The sequence below is a fragment of the Salmo trutta genome, chromosome 25, assembly GCF_901001165.1.
Source record: "Salmo trutta chromosome 25, fSalTru1.1, whole genome shotgun sequence".
Lineage (NCBI taxonomy): Eukaryota > Metazoa > Chordata > Actinopteri > Salmoniformes > Salmonidae > Salmo > Salmo trutta.
Genome location: NC_042981.1, coordinates 37,530,302 through 37,540,857, shown reverse-complemented (window position 1 = coordinate 37,540,857; position 10,556 = coordinate 37,530,302). Strand labels below are relative to the sequence as shown.

General features: G+C 50.8%; 1 protein-coding gene across 2 annotated transcripts in view; it reads left to right on the top strand.

Moving 5' to 3' along the window:
- Window positions 1-10,556, top strand: part of kif26ba (kinesin family member 26Ba) — a 151,538-nt gene that overhangs the window by 128,583 nt on the left and 12,399 nt on the right. The window contains exons 12-17 of one of the 2 annotated variants that reach the window (XM_029713885.1): window positions 687-849; window positions 1,157-2,025; window positions 2,238-2,370; window positions 2,544-2,805; window positions 2,974-5,616; window positions 10,210-10,412. In XM_029713885.1, the coding sequence (XP_029569745.1) occupies window positions 687-849; window positions 1,157-2,025; window positions 2,238-2,370; window positions 2,544-2,805; window positions 2,974-5,616; window positions 10,210-10,412 (4,273 nt within the window). Of the gene's footprint in view, window positions 1-686; window positions 859-1,156; window positions 2,026-2,237; window positions 2,371-2,543; window positions 2,806-2,973; window positions 5,617-10,209; window positions 10,413-10,556 lie in introns of both variants that reach the window. The other variant, XM_029713883.1, reaches the window with a different exon arrangement.

The following is a 10,556-nucleotide window of genomic DNA, read 5'->3' as shown; positions in this document are numbered from 1 at the left end:
GAGAGCGAGAGAGAGGGAGGAATGGAGGGAGAAAAGAGAAGAGGATAAAATTGAGGACAGTTGAGGCGAAATGGAGAGATAGCTGAGGCAGACAGCAGAGAAGAAAGGATGGGATAGTGTGTGTGTGTGTGTGTGTGTGTGTGTGTGTGTGTGTGTGTGTGTGTGTGTGTGTGTGTGTGTGTGTGTGTGTGTGTGTGTGTGTGTGTGTGTGTGTGTGTGTTGGCCGGGGGCTGTGTTTTTATAAAAGGAGGACAGCAGCATGAGGTATTGAGCCACAGAGGAGCCTGCGCTCCATTCTGCCCTGAGGGTCCCAAACAGCTCACAGGAGTTACCTACCACACACACACACCCACACGCCCATGCACACACACCACATGCACACACACACAGAAACACAGGCAGACAGTCAATTAACCCTATAACAAACACAGGAGAGGGAGAGCGTTTAATAAACACACAATCCTACAGCTACTGTCCCACATGTTCCAGCCATAGAGAGATTAACCATCGACGTAGCTAATGTTCAGGTCTGGAGATCATTGCTGATTGGTAGGGAGGTGAATGGTGATTTTAAGGGTTTGATAGATGTTATCCTTCAGATGAATGTGTGTTTCTGTGTGCACGTGTGTGTGCTTATGCCTGTGTTAGTGTATGTGTGATGTCATGTGTGTTCGTATGTGTTCCAGGGACAGTAAGCTGACCATGCTACTGAGAGAGTCACTGGGCAACATGAACTGTCGGACCACCATGATCGCCCACATCTCCGCGTCGCCTAGCAACTTCTCTGACACGCTCTCCACCATCCAGATCGCCTCGCGCCTCCTCCGCATGAAGAAGAAGAAGACCAAAGTCAGTATGGTAGGCATCATCGATTTAGCCACATTCAGTCATTCAATCATTCATTCATTCAATCAATAAATCGGTCCATGACATAAAGCAATTCTCCTTCACATACATTTCACAGTTCTTTCTTCTGGGGCTCAACTTCTAAATGTTCAGATTGATATTTCAGTAAAAAAGTTCACTTTCTGTATTGCTGGAACTTGATGATACAGTATTACAATAATAGGCAAGTAAATTAAATCGAGATTCTAATTGATTTGTTTCAAAAAGTGTTTTTTCTCTCATCCATGTTCACATTCCCTCTCTTTTTCAGCAATACACGTCCAGTTCGTCAGGGGGTGAGAGTTCATGTGAGGAGGGTCGTATGCGTCGCCCCACCCACCTGAGACCATTCCACTCCCGTAGCTCTGCCGACTCCAACCTTCCCCTGCTGCACCTCTCCAGCGACCCAGATGACTACTCCAGTAGCGAGCAGTCCTGCGACACCGTCATCTACGTGGGCCCCAATGGGGGTGCTATCTCGGACCGTGAGCTGACCGACAACGAGGGTCCGCCAGAGTTTGTCCCCATCATTCCTGCTCTGCTGAAGAGCAAAGTCGAGTCTGGCGTCCTGCCGACTACACCAACTCTACAACAACAGCAACAGACAGTACTGTCGCAGCCCCAGCCCCAGCCTGCCCCTACACAGACACACACCCAGCCCTCTGCCCTGCCTACACAGTCCCTCATCGCCCTAACCCAGCCCGCACTCCCTCTCCTCCAACCCCTGGGCCAACCCCTGCCCCCTGTGCCAGAGGAAGGGGCGGAGTGTCTCAAGTGCAACACCTTCGCCGAGCTGCAGGAGCGGCTGGAGTGTATCGACGGGAGCGAAGAGGTGGCCAAGTTCCCCTTTGAGGAGGTGCCGGTTAATAGGGGGGCCAAGTCTGACACCCTGGTTCCCCCTGGGTCTGAGACAGAGCCGACGGGAGGGGTGGTAGTGGAGGTGGAGGTAGAGACCTCCAGGAGGATGTCCAATGACAAGCAGCTCCAGGAGATCAGGGAGGTGGTGGAAGAGGCAGAACTGGCCCAGACCATGATAGAGAGTCTGAGCCTGACTGGCAGCAGTGTGACGGGCAGCAGTGGAGCTGGACACACCAACACTAACCCTCTACAGAGGGCCAAGAGCACCAGCCTCCATGACAGGTTAGATCTGTTTGTTTAGATCCCATTAGCGTTTACAAAGCAACAGCTACTCTGCCTAGGGTCCACACGAAAATGAACGCAAAACCTAACTTATCGTTCCTTTAGCTTGAATAGTTTTATCGACTGCCTTATAATTTTAATGTCTCTCTTGAAGGTATTTTTGTTTTCAATATCTTCTATTTCTTTTCTATTCCTTTCTATTTGATTGACAGCCATGAGTCTCTGAGCGCAGGCAGTAGCAGTGATGGTAAGCCCCGCCCCCTGGGTTCTCCTCGGCTGGGCATCGCCTCTCTTACCAAGACCACTGACTACAGACCTCCTTCCTCACCCTCACAGCGCTGCAAGGTATCTGGCTCTCACACCTCTACGGTCTTTGCTTGTGCTATTGTACAGTTATTGTGTTGAATTTGACCTCATGAAATGCATTTCCATGAAAATGTACAGTATTGTTGTGAAGCATCTTTGGGTCCTTGAAAATAACTATAAAAATCCAATATATGATTATGATTATAATCAAGGTCTACACCCAGAAGGGTGTGATGCCGGGAACGCCTCCTCTGTCCTGCCAGAGTCTGTCTACTGCAGACAGCCTGGCTGCAGATAGTGGGAGGTCCTCTACAGATTCCCTGCTGCAGCTGGAGTCCCTGTCCAGGACCTCCCCCATGAGAATGAGTCCCCAGGTGCTAAAGCGCACCGACTCCTTGTCTGCCAGCCTGGGGTCGGCTGAGACACTGTGTGACGATAATGTTCCTCAGATACCTCTGGATGTACGCAGGGACGGTACGTTTTGCTCTTTATTCTATTACTGTGACAAGTGTTTTTGGAAGATGTTTTTTATGTATGATACTGGTTTCGTACAGCGAATTAATTTCACGTTCCTTACATATCTTCTTTTCATCGTCTATCCTCTCTCTCTTTCTCCTTCCCATCTTTCTCTGCCTCCCCCAGCCCCAGTTCCCGCTCTAGCCCCCAGCCCCTCCTCTACCCCAGCCCCAGCAGACCCTCGCTCTCTGGGGGAAGATGAGCTGGTGTTCACCCTGGGGTGTGAGGAGGGGCTGGATGTCCGGGGCCTGCTGGAGAGTGGCGGTCGTCCCACTAGCATCATTAGCTTCACCAGCGACTGTTCTGTCACCGCCCTGGCCTCGGGATCCCGCCCTGTCTCCATCATCAGCAGCATCAGCGATGACCTGGAGTGCTATGGAAACAACACTACGGTCATTGCTACGACCACCGGAATGGTCACAATGACAAGCGCCTCAGTCGCCGGGGTGATCGCCATGGCGGAAGTCAGCATGGCGAAGCTTCGCGTGGAAGGAGAGGCGATGGCGGCGCTGCCTAGCCGCCGGTCGTCCATCTCATCGTGGCTGAGTGAGCTGAGTGCTGAGAGTGACGGGGATCAGTCCCTGCACAGTTTCGGCCAGTCCCATGGACATGGGGAGGCTCTGGCCGAGCCAGACCCCCCACAGGTGCCACTCTCTGGGGCAGAGGAGCGAGATGAGGTGTCCCTGGGTTCTAGAGGAAGGAAGACTCCTGACAGCGAAGTAGTGTTGTGTGGAGATGAGAAAGGAACGGAGAATGAGAAGAGCACCCTGACTAAAGAGAGGCTGAAGAGACTGTCTCCCTCCCTGGGTAAGACCACCATCACCGTCTCCAACATCCAGACCCTGGGGGCCTCCAGCAACTTCATCCCCTTCAAGACCAACATCACAGTCCACCCCTGTGTGGCCGTCAAACCCATGGTTATACAGGAGCCCACTATACTGTCCTCCCCTACCAAGACTCACCTGTTGTCCAAGGACCCAGCCAAGCCTGCCCCAGCCCAAGCCCTGGTCCTGGCCTCCATATCCAGTGAGCTCAGCTTCGACGACCCCTGGATGAAGAGAGATGGAGGCGATGTGAGGCCTAAGGAGCTGGTGTGTGAGGTGAAGCCGGAGAAGAGGGTGGTGGAGCCACCAGTCAAGACAGACCCAGTTAAGACCCAGGCCTGGCCCCAGGGTGACAGGGCCAGCAGGGTGGACAGTGGCTACGGAGGGGACCGTTGCAGCTCCAGCAGCGGTGAGACTGTCTGCTCTCCAGACTCCTGTAAGAGGGTGGTGGACGGCTGTGAGATGGTGCTGGTCAGCTCTGGGGAGTGTCTGATGACTCCCATCTACTCTGCCGACATCCTGCGCACCGCCAGTCTGCCCCGCGGCTGGCACCGGATCAACCGCCATGACGGCCTGGACGAGGACTCACTCCGCTACGGCGCTAACGGAGGAGGGGCAGGGGGGGAGTACCGGGGCCTAGGGATCACCACCTCCACCCCCTGTAGTCCAAGGGCAACACTGGACCGACGGGGGTCGTCCGGGAGACAAGGCCTGTTCTCCCGCCAGAAAGGGATCCCACCGCTGCCACCAGTACGCAAGTCCAGTCTGGACCATAAGAACCGGGCAGGAGGCCCCCTCAGCCCACTGCACGCACCCAGCCATGGCCTCTCCTTCCTGGGGAGCACCCCGGAGGACCTAGGCGGGCTTGGTGGAGGGAAACAGAAGGGGTCTAATGTGGAGAGCAGTAGGTTGTTCAGTGCTAAACTAGAGCAGCTGGCTAACAGAACCAACTCTCTGGGGCGGTCCCATGGAGGTCACAGCTCTCTTGGCCCCCACTACGACTGCCTCTCCCTGGAGAGGGGAGAGAGCCTCAGCTCTCTGGGCTGGAAGGGGGCAGCCGGAGGGGGGAGGGGGGATTGCAATATGCCCCATCCCGGACGTAGCATCATCCGCTGTGGCTCAGTGTCATCCTCCTCCCCTAACGGAAACGGTTCCGGTAACAGCCCCGGCAGTGCTCCCAAGTCGCCCAAGTCGAGCCAGTCAAAGATCTCAGCAGTCAGCAAGCTGCTGATGGCCAGCCCTAAGACCCGCAGCCTTTCGGCCTCCAGCACCAAGACACTCAGCTTCTCCACCAAGTCTCTGCCCCAGTCTGTCAACCGCAGCTCCAGCTTGCCTCCCAACGGCAAGACCCAGCCCCAGCCCCAGGGTCAGACCTCCAGCCAGGCCCTGGGACAGAACAAGGAACCCAGCTCTGGCTCCTGGGCCACCCAGTCTCTGAGTCGCAGCCGAGGGGGAGCCCTGGCCGTCAAGCTGCCTCTGAGAGCCGCCAACGGACGCATCTCCGAGCTGCTTCAGGGCAACGGAGGCTCTCGATCCACCAGTCACAACCGAGGAGGAGGCTCCGAGGCTGGGGAGGAGAGGGGTGCCGGAGGAAGTGGAGGTGGAGCAGGTGGTGGAGGGGCACAGGGAGAGGAGAGACCAGTGATGGTCCACACCCTGCCGTCTCCCTACAGTAAGATCACAGCCCCCAAGCGGCCCCAGCGCTGCAGCAGCGGCCATGCCAGTGACAACAGCAGTGTTCTGAGTGGGGAGCTGCCCCCGGCCATGGGGAAGACAGCCCTGTTCTACCACAGCGGGGCCAGCAGTGGCTACGAGAGCATGCTGAGGGACAGCGAGGCTACAGGAAGCACCTCCTCTGCCCAGGACTCTCTGAGCGAACACAGCTCAGCCACCAGCAGCAGCCGCCGTAGCCTCAAGAACAACAAGAAGAGGAACAACAACACAGGTCTGCTCCTTATGCTGCTTCCCAGTGAGCACAATACATTTTTTCAACCCAAAATACATACTTTCAACGTTATTTTAATATCTTTTGCTCATAGGGTTTCCCTTCCTTTATGCTTAGTTTTCCTGTTCCATTTATACACTACACAAAACAGTACAGAAATGTATTTAGAGGGTAACACTATAGACGTTCAATTACCTTTGTTCAACTAACTATAACCTTAGTCACGTAGCTTATGCTCTGTCCTGAATAGAAATAGAATAAAACCTTTGAATATGAAACAAGCCGTCAGGTAAGTAAGGTGACCAGCCAGGCAGGCAAGGAGGGAGGCAGGCAGGCAACCAGGCAGGCAGCCAGTCAGTCAGTCAGGGAGGTGTGTAATAGTGAAAGGCCTATCAGAGTCATTCTGTTAAAGTCAGCCATGATGAAGCCCCACATTAGGCTGTCACCTTCTCCCAGGATGAGCCTATGCTCCTCAGCCCCACTGCCCAGAACCAGCCCAGGCATGGTTAAAAACACTGATGAATGAACCCTCTATTCCAGATAACATATTTGGTTAGTAAACTGCCCCATTTCGATATGAATCGCAGCGGCAGCGAAATGTAGCTCACAAGACTTCCATTTATATATAAAAAAAACTATGCCTCTGGACAAATTTGGAAATAAATAACAAAATCAGGTTTCAACCCCTCCTTTCTCCTCACCTCTCATCATATCCCCCTCCCTCTCCCCTCACCCCTGAGAGGTTGGTAGTGAGAGTGGTCTTGTTGGGCAGACAGATGGCCATTGTCAGAGAGTTCTGTGGGTGGCCTCAGGAAAGCAGTGCACTCTTTAACCCCTGTACCCTCTCCATTCCTCCCTCTCCTCTCCCTTATCCTCCTCCCTCTCCCCCCCTTCTAGGCTGGGACCCCTTTTTCATCCCACTTGCCACCCCTACCTCTCCAAAGCTACCCTCCATTCCCTTAACTCTCCCTCTCCACTTACCCTCCACTTGCCCTCCACCTCTCCCTCTCCCCCCTCCCGTCCAGAGAGGCAGTAAGAGGGAACAGTGATCAGGCTTATCTATGGCTGACTTAGAACCGCAGAACCCCGGGCCAACACAGCCCGGCCTGTGGCTGCTCCAGCAGAGAGAGGGAGAGAGAGGAAGCGGAATAGAGGGAGAGAGAGAGAGAGGCTTGCTTGGGAAAAAAACTTTTTTTAATCAGGTTTCCAGTTGAGGGTCTCATGTATGGTTGCTCTTTACTGTAATATTGGATTTTCCATTGCTTGGTTTCTCTCTCTCTCTCTCTCTCTCTACTGTGTCCTGATGCAGCAGGCAGTAATAAGGTACAAATGGGTGACTTGAAGGTGACTTAGAGCAGATCTGTCTCTGTGACCTTTCTGTTGCACTCGGAGACAAAGAGACAGACGGAACCTTATTAATGTCACCTCTCGCCTCCCCCCTCTCCCTTCACCCCTTCCCTGTGTGTGAATCTGATAAAAAACGTATCTGCTGACATAGCTGCCAATTTCTATGCAAATGGAAAGTGTGTGTGTGTGTGTGGGGGGGGGGGGGGGGGGTTTGAGTGTGTGTTTGAGTGTGAGTTTGAGTGTGTGAGTGTGTGTGAGTGTGTGTGTGTGTGTACATTCCAGCACGTTGGTCAGATAAGAGGGACTGACCCGCTAGGCTTATCTCTCCACCCTGTCATCACCAAATGCTCTTTTCTCTCTCCCCTCTCTTTCTGTGTTTTCTTCTCCACTCTCTTTTTCTTTTCTTTTCTCTTCTCCATTCTCATCCTCTGTTCTCTTCTCCTATCTCTTTCTCTGTTCTCTTCTCCTATCTCTTTCTCTGTTCTCTTCTCCTATCTCTTTCTCTGTTCTCTTCTCCTATCTCTTTCTCTGTTCTCTTCTCCTATCTCTTTCTCTGTTCTCTTCTCCTATCTCTTTCTCTGTTCTCTTCTCCATTCTCTTTCTCTGTTCTCTTCTCCTATCTCTTTCTCTGTTCTCTTCTCCTATCTCTTTCTCTGTTCTCTTCTCCTATCTCTTTCTCTGTTCTCTTCTCCTATCTCTGTCTCTGTTCTCTTCTCCTATCTCTTTCTCTGTTCTCTTCTCCTATCTCTTTCTCTGTTCTCTTCTCCTATCTCTGTCTCTGTTCTCTTCTCCTATCTCTTTCTCTGTTCTCTTCTCCTATCTCTTTCTCTGTTCTCTTCTCCTATCTCTTTCTCTGTTCTCTTCTCCTATCTCTGTCTCTGTTCTCTTCTCCTATCTCTTTCTCTGTTCTCTTCTCCTATCTCTTTCTCTGTTCTCTTCTTCTATCTCTTTCTCTGTTCTCTTCTCCATTCTCTTTCTCTGTTCTCTCTCTCCCCTCTGCATTTCTTCTGTTTCTTCTCTCCTCTCTCCCCCCTCCTCCCCCAGGAACTCATGCTAAATACTGGATTGGTGTCGTTGCCAGAACACAGTCCTACTCAACCAATCCCCCCCCTCCCAAAACTAGGCCCCTCTCTCCAACCCCTACTCCAATGCTAGACCTAACCCCAGCTCCCACCCCAACGCCAGCACCTGGCAGAATGGCAGTGTAGGACTCTTGGCTCTGTTATCAGCTATCTGTCCTGGTTTGGTTATCAGCTATTTGCCCTGATGTTTACTCCTGCTGCCTTTGTCAAACTAAAGCCTGGTCATGTCCTTGTCAGCAGAACAGAACAAAACAACACGTCAGTATGCTGTTCTCCTGACCCAATCACAGTCACAGATGTAGAGTTGCACTGTGGCTGCGTTTACACAGGCAGCCCAATTCTGATCTTTTGCCAAATATTGGACTTTTGATCAGTCAGTTCAATAATTGGGCAACACATCAGAATTAGGCTGACTGTGTAAACGCAGCCTACTGTATGTTTCTTATTTGTCCTGTAGGTGATGAGCGAGAGAGATAGATCCTACTGAATTCTACACATTCTGGTGTTTGTTTCATTAGTCTATTGTTGACATAGTACCAAGATGTTTTGCTTGTCAGCAATCAAGTGGCATACAGTACACTCTGAATGGCCTAAAATTATAAATCGAATATTGCTCTTTCATAGTCAGGCCAACCCAAGCTGTACTGTGCAAGTAGGCTAATAGTAGGCCTTCTATTGAAACAGATAAACTGAGTCAAATTTTCCCCAAAAAGTCACCCTTTTTTCATTTTTTTTCTTCATTTAAACAACAGAATTGTATGTTCTAAGTCCATAACAATGCTTAAACCACATCAGGAGATCACGTTTGAGGTCTGGGCTTTTGGCTCTGTTATAAAAAGATAAATGAGAGTAAGTACCCTTTAATTCAAGTGTGCAGGCACTTAGCACTATTGTTGGTTAGCCATTTTTCTGTAGCACATGAGATGGAGTTTGAAAAAAAAAAAATGGCCACTGGATTGACACAAATAATCATGATATCATTCTACTTTGTAGCTAGTTAACATTTAATAGAGACGGTTTTTGGGAAAGCCTTTCCATCTACCAGAAGACGGTTAAGCCTATTATTTGCATCGCAATATTTTGCCTGTTCCTTAATTATTTGAAACCTGAATGTTTTACTTCGTATTCTGAGGCATGTCTTACCTTGCTTCAAAGTAGGATGGAATTAAGAATATATAAATATTTGGACGAGCAATGTCGGAGCGGCATAGACTAAAATACAATAGATGTCTATGTATATAGGGCAGCAGCCTCTAAGGTGCTACTGATGGCTATTTAACAGTCTGATGGCCTTGAGATAGAACCTGTACTGACCTCGCCTTCTGGATGATAGCGGGGTGAACAGGCAGTGGCTCGGGTGGTTGTTGTCCTTGATGATCTTTTTGGCCTTCCTGTGACATCGAGTGCTGTAGGTGACCTGGAGGGTAGGTAGTTTGACCCCCTGTGATGCGTTGTGCAGACCACACCACCCTCTGGAGAGCCCTGCAGTTGCGGGCGGTGCAGTTGCCGTACCAGGCGGTGACACAGCCCGACAAGATGTTCTCAATTGTGCATCTGTAAAAGTTTGTGAGGGTTTTAGGTGTCAAGCCAAATTTCTTCAGCTTTCGGAGGTTGTAGCGGTGCTGTCGCGCCTTCTTCACTCCACTGTCTGTGTGGGTGGAACATTTAAGTTTGTCAGTGATGTGTACACTGAGGAACTTGAAGCTTCCCCCCTTCTCCACTGCAGTCCCATCGATGTGGACAGGGGGGTGCTCACTCTGCTGTTTCCTGAAGTCCACGATCAGAAGTATAAGTAGGGGTTAAGAAGTGAGTTTTGACAATGCCCAGTGAAAGTGGGTATACGGTGTATACCTGCGTATAGCCTCCACTACACTACTGGTTACATATCTTGAAAACGTGATTGCTGATAAGCAAAACATTTTGGAACTATGTCAACAATGGTCTAATGAAACTAATACCAAAATATTAGTTTTCCTTTATTGTGATATATGTTTTGAAATGTTGAATTGTTCAACATTGTTGCTTTGGCAACACAATAATGTGAATGAAGCATATACATGAAAAGTATTCTTCTCCCGGGGTCCTCATTAACGTGCGTGCATGCGTCTGTGTCTTTTGCCGTGTGTGTGTGTGTCTCTTTCTCTGTATGTGTGCGTGTGTCCAGGTACCCAGCGTCGTCGTCTGATTCCTAGCTTGACCCTGGACTCGTCCTCTCTGATCAGGAAGCCCGCCATCAGCTCCAGCGTACGCTGGGTCGACGGCCCGCTAAGCCCCGCCCCCAGGGGAACCACAGAACCCTTTGAGATAAAGGTCTACAAGATAGACGACGTGGAGCGCCTGCAGAGGAGGAGAGAGAAAGGAAACAAGGTGAGAGAGAGAGAGAGAGGGGGATGGCGCCGAAGAGTTAAGATGGCGGAATGGCTGACGTTTTACATGCCCCTGACCAAATGTGCTATTTTGTTAGGTTTTTTGCGTTTTTTGTAACATATGTTTTTACTTATTTTGTACATA